Source organism: Fistularia commersonii, chromosome 27 (assembly GCF_037954325.1).
Source record: "Fistularia commersonii isolate RoL2024-O1a breed Wild chromosome 27, RoL_Fcom_v1.0, whole genome shotgun sequence".
NCBI classification, from domain to species: Eukaryota; Metazoa; Chordata; class Actinopteri; order Syngnathiformes; family Fistulariidae; genus Fistularia; species Fistularia commersonii.
The window spans coordinates 8,873,290-8,889,163 of record NC_141310.1 but is presented as its reverse complement, the minus strand read 5'-3'; the positions used below and the strand labels follow the sequence as shown (position 1 = coordinate 8,889,163).

Here is a 15,874-nt window from a genome sequence, read left to right as displayed (position 1 = left end):
ATCGCTTCCTACAAACTGAACATTCAAAAAAGACTGTATTCCTATCATACACATCATGGTCATTTCAGTGTGCCACCCTCACAAATATAAGAAACTATATTTAAGACAAAGGAAAACCTCAAAAATGATTGCCATTTATTGCTAAAGTACCAGTTGCTATCTGCACTTATCAAGATCTGTGGGTTATCACCAGAAGCCATTAAATCATAAATGTAGTTTTGTGTCAAATATTCTCCATGTGGTAATTGGATATATGCTCTACACTCCTGTCTAAAAATTGTTTTTTTTCAATTGTTTTTAAACAGCAGATGATTCAAGTACAGGTTTTAACACAAATCACTGATCAGAATCAACATTCTTTGTTTTCTTGACTGGCCTACAAACAGGATTTATGACTTCACACATATTATGAAAAAGATTTGCGAACCGATATTCAGCAAACACAAGCAGATAAGAAAAAAATAAACTCTCCAGGACAAAAAGGATTGATTTCTTTGATCAATGTGTCAGTAATTAGACTTAACTTAAAGTATAAGATAAAGTATCTTATACAAGTCCAGTCAAATCAACCATTTACAACTAACAGATAAAAAGGGTAGAAGCTGGGAAGGGGTTTAGAAATGAATGGACAAATTCAACACAAACAAAATAGTGTTTACATAAAACAATGAAAGGTACGCATTCTAAATAACCATGAACTGGTAAAGTTTGGAATATCATAATTACATTTATAGATAAGAATTAAAAATGGTTCTGCAAAATGGAACATTATTATGATTGTTTTTACAAAGTAAAATAAACAACATAAATGACAAACTAAATCATTTCAGGATGGGTCAGCTACTTAATTATCAGCACTCATGTAACAGCAGTTCATATATGAAATATTTTGCGAATTCATATTTTGCATTTGCTAAATAAAGGAGAGGAAATTAATTGCTTTCAAAACACATAAAGGTTAAAAAAAATGGCAGAAATGGTATGTTTCTTTTCAGCAACATATGTGGGGAGTGTAGTTGGATTTGAAATTGACAGGATGCCATGAAGTAGTACAAATAACAAAGAAATTGAATTGTGGCAGTGCAATGGTCAGGATTAAAAACAATTTAATTGTTCGACAGCATTTGGCCAAATCTCTTATCTATGATTGTCTTCCACTGGCTTATAAGCTGCTTGAACACGCAGGCCTCTTCCACATGGTTTGACAATCTGCTCTTGATTTTTTGTGATGCCTTAACATACCAGCGGGACAGGAAGGGCTGTACCATCTCTGCTGACATTGTTGTCGATTATTTAGTTGAGTTCCTCTTGTCAGTGTGAAAGTCTGGCGCTAAAAAAACAGCCGTCTGCCTCTCTTTATCCAGTTCCGGAGTTTGTAGGAACACCAGATACCGGGGCCACTCATGTGGACCAGAGGAGATCTGCTAAAACATCTTCTGTCCCTCACTGGGATTACATTGGACACATTCCTGGCCCCTCTGCTCAGTGGCTCCCACCACTCTCGGTTCACGCTGCACTGGTGTCTATGGACATCCACATGTGAGCTATCATTCATGAACACAAATCAGTGAGAAGCAAAAGACAAGCTCTGTCATGATTTGTTCACTCTAATATAATTTTAATAACCATGGCAGGTCTCTGCACATCCGCCCTGATGTAATGCAAAGACTCGATTCCTGAACATTCATAACCTGGGTTAAAAGTGTTTATGTGTGGTGCTTATGAGATTACCACAGACGCCATACCAAAGTTTGCAATGTAGAAATGTTGAGATTAGAAAAGTTTCTTTTGGCTGTATCAAACATAACTCAAATAATCATTACAATCGTTGATTTTACTGATTGTCGGATTCATTCCATTATTTTTCTTATAATGATAACATATATTTCATCTAAATACCAGCAGGAAATGATGTGAAAACTACACAAAGATATTATTTACCTTGTTATAATCAATTCATCTGAGAACACTTTCAGTTTTATTTTCATGATAAAAATAATATAATTATATTTTTCTGTTGTGTTTTGCACACTCCATTTGCTTCATCTGCTTTTTAACGCATAGAGAAAATTGAAGTTCACCATTGTCCTATATGTGTGTGTGTGTGTGTGGGGGGGGGGGGGGGGGGTCATGTTGGGAAAAAAAATCCCCCAAACTATGAACGTACATCACTCACCAAATTCACATTCCTCTATTCCAGTAAAACATTATTTAAGGGGCTGGACTTTCGAGAAACAATGACAATAAATCTTACCAGTCGCACGCTCCTTCATTCAGTTGCGTGATTACATGCATGTGCAGTAAATTTGATTCGTGAGAAAATATGTCAGCACAAATTACACAAGCCCAAAATGTCAAGTCAAGTCGCATTTCAGGACTGTACCACCCGTGTTTGCTAATAATTGGGCGATGATGTAAACATGAGCACAGACTAATGAAAAAAACAATTTGAAGCATTGCCATTCCAGGCATCTCTCTGAGTGACCTTTAATGCAATGTTAGCTTCCTCAATGTCAAGGTGCCACATCACACGCGATGTAGGCCCTTTTCAGGCAGCGGGGGAAGCACTGGCGGGCATACTGAAGACTCTCCTGGACGGACTCCAGTGGAATGTCCCCACATGCTTCCTTGAGCTTTGCAGATCTCCTGTGTGATGGTATTTATCTGCATCTCCCCAAATATTCAATTCATCACTGTTACTTGGCCTGCTTAAAACTATTCTTTTCGTTTCTTTATCATAGCAATGATTTTATACATCCAGTTATTAACGATGCCTTGGAGCATGATGCAGACATGAACTTTTTTACTTTGTATAAAAATATTGTCCTCATGATCGTCATCATCATTATTATTATTAGTTTCGTAGCAGTATTTCACACTTTTTTTTCATGTATTGAATAGAAAAGTTAATTTGTGATTTTACATGACAAAAAATAAAGGTGGTGATCAATTGGAGTTGTGCATGAAGCAACAACGACATAGGACATACACCTAAAAGTCACATTGTCCATTTGCAATGTAATACATATACTACACTCACATTATGTTTGAACATTGAAGAAAATAGACACTTCCAGCTCATAAAGAAAAGAGCAATAAAATTTAAAATATATATGCTAAATAATTTTTTGCCCCAGAATAATGCTGTTTATCAGTTTACTTTGGGCCTAAGGAAAGAGGAAGGAAAATCTGGTATGACAACATAAATCCACACCATTGGGAACACAGAAGGTAGAGGGAAGATTAATAACATAAGCACAGAAATAAAACACACAGACATTTAAAGAATAATCTTTCTTTAAAGAATGCATTGGATGAAGTGGGTGCATTATTCAGATGTTGATTATACGCCATTGTTTAAATGTCCATTAGGCTCTGCTCTGTTCCTGCCCGACTCCAACACTTTCAGGGAGACACAGCCCTGATGCTCAGGACAAAAAAAATTCTATACAGTGGGGAGAACAAGTATTTGATACAATGCTGATTTTTCAGCTTTTCCCACTTACAAAGCATGCAGAGGTCTGTAATTTTTATCGTAGGTATTCTTCAACTGTGAGTGACTGAATCTAAAACAAAAATCCAGAAAATCGCATTGCATGATTTTTAAATAATCAATTTTCTTTTTATTGCATGACATAAGTAAAATGATAACCTACCAACCAGTAAGAATTGCAGCTCTCACAGACCTAGTACTTCTTCTTTAAGAAGCCCTCCTATTCTCCACTCATTACCTGTATTAACTGCATCAGTTTGAAGTCCTTACCTGTATAAAAGACACCTGTCCACACACTCAACCAAACAAACACCAACCTCTCCACAATGGTAAAGACCAGAGAGCTGTGTAAGGACATCAGGGATAAAACTGTATACCTGCACAAGGCTGGGAGGGGCTACAGGACAATAGGTAAGCAGTTTGGTGAGAAGGCAACAACCGTTGGCACAATTATTAGAAAATGGAAGTTCAAGATGACAGTCAATCTCCCTCAGTTTGGGGCTCCGTGCAAGATCTCGCCTCGCCGGGCATCAGTGATCATGAGGAAGGTGAGGGATCAGCCCAGAACTACAAGGTTGGACCTTGGCAATGACCTGAAGAGAGCTGGGACCACAGTCTCAGAGACAACCATTAGTAACACACTATGCTGTCATGGATTAAAATCCTGCAACGCACGCAAGGACCCCCTGCTCGAGCCAGCACATGTCCAGGCCTGTCTAAGGTTTGGCAATGACCATCTGGATGATCCAGAGGAGGAATGGAAAAAGGTCATGTGGTCTGATGAGACAAAAATAGAGCTTTTTGGTCTAAACTCCACTCGCCGTGTTTGGAGGAAGAAGGACGAGTACAACCCCAAGAATACCATCCCACCTGTGAAGCATGGAGGCAGAAACATCATTCTTTGGGGCTTTTCTGCAAAGGGGACAGGACGACTGCATAGTATTGAGGGGAGGATGGACGGGGCCATGCATCGCAAGATTTGGCCAACAACCTCCTTCCCTCAGTAAGAGCCTTGACGACGAGTCGTGGTTGGTCTTCCAGCATGACTATAACCCGAAACACACAGCCAGGAACTACAGGAAACGTATGATCTCTGTAACTGCCAACAAAGATTTCTGAACCAAATGCAAAGTTTTGTTTTTCTGATATATCAAATATGTATGTCATGCAATAAAAAGGAAATTAATGATTAAAAACCATACAATGTGTTTTTCTGGATTTTTGTTTTAGATTCAGTCACTCAAAGTTGAAGAGTGCCTATGATAAAAAAATAACAGACCTCTACATGCTTTTCAAGTGGAAAAAGCTGAAAAATCAGCAGTGTATCAAATATTTGTTCTCCCAACTGTACACATGAAAGTGAGTAGTGTAAAGTAGGAAAATGACAGTCATGTCACAGTAAGGTTTTCTGTTGACAGTCAACAGAAGTTGAAGCTATTGGTGATTAAATATCTTTGCTGTAACAGAGAAAGGAAAGACCTCAGCAACATTCTGACAGTGAGTTACTATATTGAAATTTGACACGCGTAAAATTGCCCCCTTCTGCTAAGAAGTTAAAGGTGAATGCAACCACAAAGTGCCAGCATTTGCAGCAAAAGATATATGCGGAAAAATGATTTGAGTTATATATTGTGGCTGGTCTGAGAACATAGTACATGCTCCATCCGTGAACTCTCGCTTCCATTATGAAAAGATTCCAAAAGATCAACAGAAGAGGCGGACCAAACTCCTCACAACGCCAGAGGCCTTTTTTTCTGCTTTTTTATAGCTTTACGGTGTTTACATTGGTGGTATTTGTTAGGTTCAAAATGTACAGGCACATGCACACACACAAACACGCACACTCACACACTTAGGTTTATATAAAAATTTAGAAGACACAAGTCTAATCTTGACTCAAAATCAATTTTTGGTATCTAGTTTTTAAGGTTCATTTGTATGATTCATATCATCCTTTTCAATCTGATATGCTATCCTACAAATGCACAGGACACAGATGAATAAATTCAAAGAGTAAGACAAACTGCAGGTTAAGTATCAAAGGGCTTTCATTCAAAATCTGTCAAAATCAAGCACGGATTCTGTTCAAGGTTTGATGGGAAAGGAAACCAAAAATGAAATCTACATAGAGAGTATGTAAACACACTGTACACCGTCTGACCTTTCTCAAAGTGTGTTATGCCTTCTAGTGGTCAAAAGTGCAAATTGAGAAAAACGCACAAGATGGGCCCCTAAACGAAAGCTGGATCTATCCACGCCTGCTGAGGCCGGGCTCTACTTATGCCTTTCTTCTCTGTTTTTTTTTTTTTTTGTTTGTTTTTGCAAAGTTCTTATCCACTGTCTTCTATGTGGTTCTCATCCACAAGATGTAGTAGCAGCGATATATCTTCCCCGCTTCCTTTTCTTCTTAAGCTCATACCTGGGTAGAGCTCTGAGGACCCACTGACAATAACATTGTCAGGGAGAAAAGAAAAAAATAGAACAACTAAATCAAAACATAAATTGTATAACAATTTCTTTAAAAATAACCACATAGAATTATGTATTTAAATGCTTGAAACAATAAATATTGAAAATGTTTAAATTGTTAAATTACCCATTTTTAGTACATAGCCTGACAAATTTAATCACTATTGTCTTAATATTGTTTATTTACTAATATTAACTTATAACTTATTTTATCCACAATATTAGAATAAAATGAATCAGAATCAGAATTAATCCCAGTTGTTTTTAGTGAAAACCATCAAATAATGAAGGATAAGAACCTGAATTGAGGTGTTCTCCAAACATTTGAAGGCACACATATTAATACAAGAAAAAATTTTTTTGTTTGTTTTTCATCACTCCAGTTAATTATCAGTCAATGGAATTGCAGGTCATTTTCAAACATCATGGGTCAGTTCAGTGAGGACCATAGGGTAATTTTCCATATATCCGGATTTCCAGGGTTTCTAGACCTCCAATTTGAAAATTATTTTCAAGCTGCAAATGTGTTCAGCTGCAGAATGTTTGCAGAGAGCCGATCCGTTCGTTCTCCCAACTGAACTGACTATGTTTTATATTCCCCTCAAATCTCCTTCAAGCCTCGTACTCCCTTTTCTATTATATTCTATTATTTTCTATTCTATTCTATATATACTCCCAGTATATATAGGACTTAATATGACTCTACTCGTTCCAAATTTAGGCTTTCCCAAATTTCCAGCATGTGGAGTGAAAAAGTAATTAAGCAATTGTATTAATTATATTATCACGCTTATTAGACGCCTTTTCAATTGCACCTACTCCACTAATAGTCCACTCGATTCAAGAAAAACTCCTCTTCCTTTGGATTTTGGGGATCTGAATAGGGACTTTATAATGCTACTGTCAGTCAGAGCACTAAAAAAGTAAGGCGAATTATTGTTTACAATAGAAAACAGTCTCTTAATAACCTGTTGGCAATATACGTTGCTATAAATCTATGATACCCACGGGGTAGAGGTAAAATCTCGGGCTGAGATGGTTGGGTCATGTACAGAAGAGGGACAGTGAATATATTGGTAGACGGATGCTGGAATTGGAGCTGCCAGGCAGGAGGTCTAGACAAGAGACTAAAGAGAAGATTTACGGAGAAACGATATGAAAGTAGTTGGTGTGAAAGAGGAGGATACAGAGAATAGGGTTAGATGGAGAAGATTGATTCGCTGTGGCGACCCCTGAAGGGAGAAGCTGAAAGGAGAAAAGGAAGAAAAGGTAAAATCTAGAGCTGTAAAGGACATGACAGAAAAATATGGAAATAAAATGAATACTTGATAATCAGTAAGACCAAAGAATCTACACTAACATAATGATCCTACATATGAGTGTTTGGATTATAACACGCAACATAATATACATTAATAAATCAAGTCTGCATGTATACCCCTCACAAATATTAACCAGGCTTTAAATAAAAACAAATATAAAATAAAAATGTTAAATAAAAATGTTAAATAAAACCAAATATTTTTATATATACATATATATATATATGTGTGTGTGTGTGTGTGTATTTATATATATACTATATTACTATAAGTATACTATATATACTATATTTTTTATATTATATATATATATACACACACACACACACATATATGTTTTATGTTTTTTTTAATCTCATTTTTTTAATTTTTTTTAGTCACAATGTCACAAATAAGTATTATTTTCTAGATTTACTCGTATAATTGGTGTTGGTAGGTATTAGAGTGTGCGTTTTCCACGCAAACACCCTTTTTTATTTCCATTTCCAACTTTTTAGGTTTTTTGGTCTATGGCGCTCCTTCGAGCGGCCACGAGGAGGCGGCGCAGTCCCTCCGACTCCCTGCAGACGTTGGGATTGCGGAAATGGGAGTTTACATTACGGGATTTCCAGTAAAATCTATTTCCATATCAGGAACAGGAGTTCTTGTTGAATGTGAGACGGTTTACCGCGCCTGTATTTTCTTAAGCAGCGATCGTTCGTGTTTTCACGTTTCATGATAACAAACGTCGTCAAAAAAGAGAGGAAAATGTTCCTTCTCCTCCTGGCTTTGGGGAACATAGGCTCAACGGAAGCGCATACTGGTGAGTACCTATGTGCGTATTTACGCGTCTGACGTTTTAAAGTGTTTTTTTTTCCTGCTTTAACTGACTCCCGTGACTTAAACAGGTCTGGATCTCAGTTGCACCCACGACCTTAAGTCTACAATGGTTTGCCAGTTTAATGCGCAGAACTGCAATGAATATAATCTGACAGTCCATACCTCACTAATGGACATACACGACCCGTGAGTTTGACTTTTTTTCTTTTATTATATTTTCTAAAAACATGTTTAAGTTTTTTTGTTTGTTTGTTTATATATGATGAAGTCCTTGAAATATAGGGAAATCATTGGTTTTCTTTGGTGTGGTGGTTAATTCTACCAAAGTGTGGCATGGTTCCATTTCATGTAGACGGTTAGCAAGAGTACATGAAAAAAAAAATGAAAAGAAAATAATATATATATTTTTTTAAATCATAATCTTAAAGTTGAATTCTATTATAATCTGTCACATCGAGATATGCAATATTTTTCTAGTATATTTATCATGGCTCACCTACTGTATCATTGTATCATATCATGGTTTGTTGTAAATGCACATCAGCAGATGTCTCCTTATCCAAACAATGGCATAAAAAGAAATTAAAACAAAATGCTAAAAATACCCATGTTAATTAACGGAGACGGATTTGTTGAACTGTTTGGGTAAATTCTTCCTCACTCACTGTTATTATTTTTACAGATTCTAAGGTAACTGTGTTTTAAGTTCTAGGAATTTCTCTTTGTTTCTCATTGTCAAGTTCACATCTTGATATTTCAGCAAGTTCTTGTCATTTTAGCGTGTTACTTAAAAATTTGGTCCCGTAATGTACTTGTTGTTCCCGGAGGGTTCATCCTTTATTCTCTAGTCTGCATCAACTTATTCGGTCTTGCTCAAAACACAATAAATATAATTAGGAGCACAAGATTTCTTGAGAAAAGTTCATCTCCTAACATTACTAATATTTTTTCTGGGAAGGAGGGTGTCCAGAAAATCAAAAACTAATAAATATTTTTATTTCCTTCCACAGTGTGAATCATTGTTCTCCTTCGCTGTGTTCTCCTGGAAACTGCTGCTGCAAAATGACTGTGTCACCAGTATTTGTACAAAATCAGGTGGCATCAATTTTAAAGGAGAGTCAAATTGTACAATCATTTAACTTCACCTATGAAGAAATCAGTAAGTACATTTTTGTGGCAAAAAGACACACATCTACCTAACATCGTAATTCTCAAAGCTTGAAGTATTTCGACACAATTTTTGGAAGCTTATTTCAAAATGCATCTTTTCCCTTGAAACCACATGAAGGAACTGTCATTTGCTTCGATTCTGGCTCCCCCTGTGGAGAGAAACGATACTAGTCCCAATTGCATTATAGTTGGGATGGAGTTTTGATTGGAATGGAAGAATATGCAATGGTTCTGCCAATATATATAAACATGTATGAAATTTAAAAAGGAATATTTATTCATTTTATAGATTCAAATTCTCTTTAAAATTCAGGTTGATGCACGATTAATAATGGGATCATGGTGATATAATAAACGTGATGACATCATTACAGAACCTGCGTACCTGAAATGAAAACAACTTCCAATCTGACTGCCACTTACCCTTTAATCTGACATTGAGAGGAAATTAGACCTGGCTTTTGTGTGGTATAATCCCAAATCATCTTGCGGGTCGTCTCATTTGCTCTTGCAGGCTATATTAGAGCGTCAATAATTAACTGAGATTGTTTTAACCAGATGAAGGCTCTTTGTTGTGGATGCACTGAGTTTCTTTTGGAAGTGTGTCAATCAGTCTTTAAAGAGCAAGTTTAGTGGATGGAGGTAAAGAAACCCATTTTTTCTTCTCTCACAGTAAAGCCTGTAGTCCCAACTATTGTATCAGTGGAAAAGGTGAATGGAGATATATGGATCTATTGGAAATCAAACTACGAAGAACCAATGGTGTTCAGCCAATATTTGAACACAACTGTGACTTACCATGAAAAAGGAGACAAAAAGATGGTAAGATTAATATTATATACCTGTTAAGACCAACTGTAGGTTGAGTTTCTGCTATCTTTTGATATTGGTTTGTGGGAAGTTGTAATCTTAAAAAAAGATTTTAGGTATATATCAACTGTGTTGGAATGTATAGTGATATATGTGTGTGTGTGGGGGGGGGGGTTAACAAACAGGTATGTGAGTTTGAGGGGAAATCATGGATACAACATATATTGTTAAACAAGTGGGCTCTAATGGTCAGAATAAGGGGAATGTATTTTTATGCTTGATAGAAAAAGGCCAGTGAGAAATTCACTTATTATTTGTCTGCTCATTAGTGACATGCAAAAATGTGCACTTTGTCTTGATAAGTAAACATAGAACATAAGCTAAACTAATGACCAAATTGGAGGATTTCTTTTTGGTAATCTTTTCAGTCAAGGTAATATATAATCTAGATTGAATTATGTATCATCAATCTTAGTTACCTTATCAATTAAAAAAGGAGTTACTCTCTGAACTGCAGAACATCATCTCGGGGCCCCTGCCATTTTTGTCAGTGAAACAAATCTATGTCCCAAACAGTCAGCATTGAACTTTGCATAGCAACATTTGTTGCCTAGTTAAATCATTGCCATTCATAATCTAGTGATTCTGGTGGTTAATCTATTATACCACCAGACCTTTTCTTCTTCTTTCGGCTTTTCTCTTCAGGGGTCGCCACAGCGAATCAACCCTCTCCATTTCCCTATCCCCGTATCCTCCTCTCTCACACCAACTACCTTCATATCCTCTCTCACTACATCCATAAATCTTCTCTTTGGTCTTCCTCGAGACCTCTAGCCTGGCAGGTCCAACTTCAGCATCCACCTACCAATATATTCTCTATCCCTCCTCTGTGCATGACCCAACCATCTCAATCTGAATTCTCTGACACTCTCTCCAAAACATCTAACATGTGCTGTTCTTCTGATAGACTCATACCCGATTCTATCCATCCTGGTCACTCCCAAAGAGAACCTCAACATCTTCATTTTTGCGTCCTCTAGCTCTGCCTCCTGTCTTTTCGTCATTGTAACCGTCTCTAGGCCACACAGCATCCCTGGTCTCACTGCTGTCTTGTACGGCTTTCCTTTCGTTCTGGCTGATAGCCCTCTATCACATAGTACCCTTGACATTTTTCTCCTCCCACTCCATCCTGCTTGAACCCGTCTCTTCACCTCTTTTCCACACTCTCCATTGCTCTCGACTTTTGACCCCAAGTACCTGAAATCCTCTAACTTCTTGATCCCCACTCCCTGTAGCCTCATCGTTCCACCTGAGTTTCTCTCATTCACACACAAATACTCTGTCTTGCTGTGACTAACTTTTATTTCTCTCCTTTCCAGAGCATACCTCCACCTCTCTGGAGTTTTTTCTACCTGTTCTCTGCTCTCACTACAGATCACAATGTCATCAGCAAACATCATGGTCCATGGAGAGTCCTGTTTAGCTTTATCTGTCAGCCTGTCCATCACCACTGCAAATAAGAAGGGGCTCAGAGCCGATCACTGATGGAGTCCCACCTCCACCTTGAACTTTTATGTTCCCCCTACAGCACACCGCACTACTATCTCACAGCTAGCATACATGTCCTGCACCAATCTAACATACTTCTCTGCCACTCCGGTTTTCCTCATACAATACCAGAGCTCCTCTCTTTGCACCCTCTCATATGCTTTTTCTAGGTCTACAGTACACAATGCAGCTCCCTCTATCAGAATTCTCAATGCAAATGCTGCATCTGTAGTACCCTTTTCTATATTCCCATGTTGTATTGTTGACAGAATGGCACATAAAGATGAAAGAGGTGTAAGGAAAGGAATTTCAGCTCATGTGGCTGATTGACTTGGAACTGAAGGTTCCGGTCATCGCACTTTGACATGAATGAACTTCCCCATATTCCTTCTTCTGTCTTGCTCTCTCTTATCAGGTATCGATCAAACCAAGTGGTAAAAACATCCATGTAATATCCAGTAAATCACTGAAGCCGAGCACAACCTATCTGGTCAGTTTGAAGTCCTACATGGAGTTGAGCCAAAAGTTCAGCGACAGCAGTAAAGAGCATGAATTCACAACCAGTAAGTGTTTCCCTTTGCAGTTTTTTTTCCTGTTTTCAATCTCTATGTGATATATTTTTATTCCCTTCTCAACGTACTATCAGTCTTACAATCTTAATTTTGGCAGATAGGGCATGGTGCTGATATTTTTAACTTAAATTCCTTTTTACAGGATTTCAAAATGAAATTTCTTGAACTCTATTGATAAATAAACCCCATTATATGTTTCAATTTTAGAAGCCAATGTTAAGTTAGTTTGTGCTGAGTTGCACTGTTTAGATAGTGAAGTGTGTTCTATTTCCACACACTTACAACAGCTGCTGTTTCGACACATTTCCGGATGTTTCAGATGCAAAACCAGTTTATTTGGATTCATCCCAAAAGAAACATTTATTCATGATCTACAGGGAAGCGTGGCTCAGTCATCTGTCTTGATAACATGTTGTCTTCACAATAGACATACTTTAAAAAAAAAAAATTGTGTTGTAACTCCACAGGCATCTCTGAAGATACCATGACAGTTGCCATCACTGTCACCCTCAGCATTGTCATGATCATCATCAGCAGTGTCATTTTTGCCTGCATTGTGAAGTGAGTCCAGCATATGACGCAGAACAGAAAATAAGTTGTGTGCTGTGATGTGTGGGCTTCTGATAACTTCGGAATTTTGATTTTAGGCTGAAAAGTACATTTTGGGACACATTTACCCAATCCCAAAAGCCTGGATTTATTGATATAGTACCAAGCAAGCCAGAGGTGAGATTCATTAGTCAATGTTCTGCTTCAGTGATAAAGTCTACCTTACCTCCTCCATCAGAAAAAAGTGTCAGTTGGTCATATTTTTTGTGTTTATTTCAGATTTTGAAGCCTCTTCCAATCTCCATCTCATCTGTCTGTGTTGAGCCCCTTCTTCCAGAGGACAACAAACCTTGGTGAGCGTGGTCGTGGCTGATTTATTTATTTTTGTATTATTTCTGTGATTTCAAAGGCATTTTAAGTCAACTTTTTTATGTCTTCAGGTCAGGGTGTTCACCTTCACTAAGCAGCACAGAGAGCTTTCTGGAAAGCAGTGGAATCAGTATGGGCTCTTCTTCTCTCAGCTACGCCAACACAGAACCTCCGACCATTATTGAATCCGTCCAGGCTGCCCTCAGTAAAGCGCTTGTCAATTTCCAACCAAATTCACCCATGACAACTAATCCTCTCACAGAATCCAACAACTTAGTCAATCTATTTCCTTCTTCCTACAATCCCTGTGATGCTGAACAGGCAAGTTCTGGATCAACTGGATCTGGCAACAAAGACAATTCACCCGCCATTTCTACACTTCCAAATCACGTCCTGATTGATAATTTAAAAAAACAGACTCCGGACATTATGCTTTGCGATTCTTCATATCTTCCCAGCGAGACTGATGCGTCGGCCTGTCTTGACAAGTGTGCCTCTGCTTTTCCTGTTCTTAAACCACAAGATATCGTCTTCCCTCCTGTGGGTTCATTTCATACAGAAATAGACATGTCATATCAGCAGAATAATGTTGATTCTACAAGGTCCGAGTTCACTGAAGTCTCTAGTTTGTCCCCGGTTCCTAGTGACACCGCAGCGCCTTGTGATCCGGATTCAGAGGTTGAGTTCAGCAGCGAGAAGGTGCCTTATGACCCGAGTAAAATGGTCTTCATTTGTCATGACAATCCCTGCTACGCCCTTATACCTGCAAGTGGGCACAGTCTTCAAGAGATGGATGATGCCTACCAGTCATTGCCATCTGTAGTGGAGCAGCATAATGTCTAGTCTGCAGAGCGAGAAGATGATGGCCAATGGAAAGTCAAGCGCTGTTTCAGAATATTCATCTGCTGAAATATCCCTGAGCACGTTAGGGCCAGGTTGCCCAAACTTTCTGAGTGATGTCCAGAGTCCACATAACCCTCACAGGCTTTCTGTGTCTAATGAAGAGATGGTATTGCTGGTCAACAGTTATCAACTTCTGTAGTGTGAAGTCTGTATTGAGTTCCTTTTCAGATTTTATTTTATACTTGTTTGGTTGTAAATATATTATGAGAACACTGTGACAAACTAAATTGTGCAGAATGAATGGTTGAAATATCCTGTAAATATTGTCTTTTGGGAGGAGTTTTTTTTTTCATGTGACTTGGTTTTAAACACTGCACCTGAAATTCAGCAGCATATGGAGTTATTCCAGATCTTGAAAAAATGGTATACATTGATGTAAAAAATGAAATTGTGGCTCTGATGTATTGCATTAGATTGCCCTCGTATTACTGACCTGTAGAGCTGGGACATTAGTGTTTGATTCAGTGAATGATCACTGCCAGAATTATAACGTATTTATAATGGTGGTTCATATGTGCTTATTCCATATAAATGTTGAAAACGGATGGAAGCCCTGTAGGACTTGCATCTGGACTTGCACAGAATTTAATAATACAAATCCAGCTGGGCACCTGCCAGAAAACAAGGCTGCTTTCAGCAGCATATGGTTGCAGCATCGAAAATCAACAAAAGTACTCTGGTATTTTTTTTTCGCCTCTAATCAAAAAAGTTTTTTGGGAAATGGCAGACAGGGGTTTCAGCACAGAGAGGACACGAGCATTTTCCTTATCCAAGCTGTTTTCATTCAGCCCAAAACCTGAGATTACTCAGCTAAAGTTTTTTTTTTGTGCTTCATTTAATGGAATTGCAATTCTTGAAATATCTGAAGGTCAATGTATGCATTTCATTTTGCCTACAACACTGTTCCTGTTCAGAAAAATGTGCTTCAGATCTGAAGATCCTTGTTTGAATATTTTGTAACACATGTAGAGTGGTTGTGACATCAATTGCAATGCAATTACGCCCTTGTAACTTGTGCAACCGTCCCGTCTGTTCCACAGAAATAACACCCCAGCACCTGCCTGAATAAAGGGGGTGAAAAGTCAGAAGGTCTGAGACTGTTCCTATGGTATTGAATGTAAAGTGTTTAATATGCTGTTTAATACCATTATTGAAAAAAACTGATAAGAAAACATTTCTTGACAATGCAGATAAAGAGAGTAGGCTCAAATACTTGACATGAATGCCTTCATCAACCCACGCCCCACCCCCAACATGGACTGTTCACACCCCTACCCTCTGACCGGAGGTACAGGAGTCTAAAATGTAGAATGGTATGACTGAAGAACTCCTTCGACCCGGCTGCCATCAGACTCCTAAATAGCTGACGCTGACATTCTTCTTTTCTGCACTTAACATGCCGCACAGCCAGTGCTGTGCTCATCTGCACACGTAACTACTAACCATTTAAACTGCACTCATCCTTGCACCTGCACATTGTGAATTGCACACCAAGCTGCACTTAAATATCTTATTGGACTGCAACACTGTTCTTCTTTTTCTCCATACGGCTTTTCCCTTCAGGGGTCGCCACAGCGAATCAATCTTCTCCATCTAACCCTATTCACTGTATCCTCCTCTCTCGCACCACCTACCTTCATATCCTCTCACTCCATCCATAAATCTTTGGTCTTCCCCTAAACCTCCTGCCTGGCGGCTCCAATTCAGGCACCTGTCTATCAATATATTCACTATCCCTCCTCTGTACTTGACCAAACTATCTCACTCTGGCTTCTCTGACCTCTCCAAAACATCTAACATGTGCTGCTCCTCTGATAGACTCATATCTGATCCTATCCATCCTCATGACT

The 15,874-nt window shown here is 38.3% G+C and overlaps 2 protein-coding genes across 2 annotated transcripts; both read left to right on the top strand.

Moving 5' to 3' along the window:
* The first annotated feature begins 3,819 nt into the window (after positions 1–3,819).
* Positions 3,820–4,612, top strand: LOC147217987 (uncharacterized). Its single transcript, XM_086174565.1, has 2 exons — positions 3,820–4,337; positions 4,498–4,612. Exons 1-2 carry the CDS (start codon positions 3,820–3,822, stop codon positions 4,610–4,612), a joined length of 633 nt encoding a protein of 210 aa, XP_086030691.1.
* A 3,240-nt stretch (positions 4,613–7,852) lies between these two features.
* On the top strand, positions 7,853–15,108 carry LOC147217986 (uncharacterized). Its single transcript, XM_086175074.1, has 9 exons — positions 7,853–8,086; positions 8,172–8,289; positions 9,114–9,262; positions 9,947–10,095; positions 12,047–12,194; positions 12,671–12,764; positions 12,851–12,929; positions 13,032–13,105; positions 13,193–15,108. The coding sequence occupies exons 1-9, from the start codon at positions 7,999–8,001 to the stop codon at positions 13,962–13,964; spliced, it is 1,671 nt and encodes a 556-aa protein (XP_086031200.1). The 5' UTR covers positions 7,853–7,998; the 3' UTR covers positions 13,965–15,108.
* Positions 15,109–15,874: the final 766 nt, after the last annotated feature.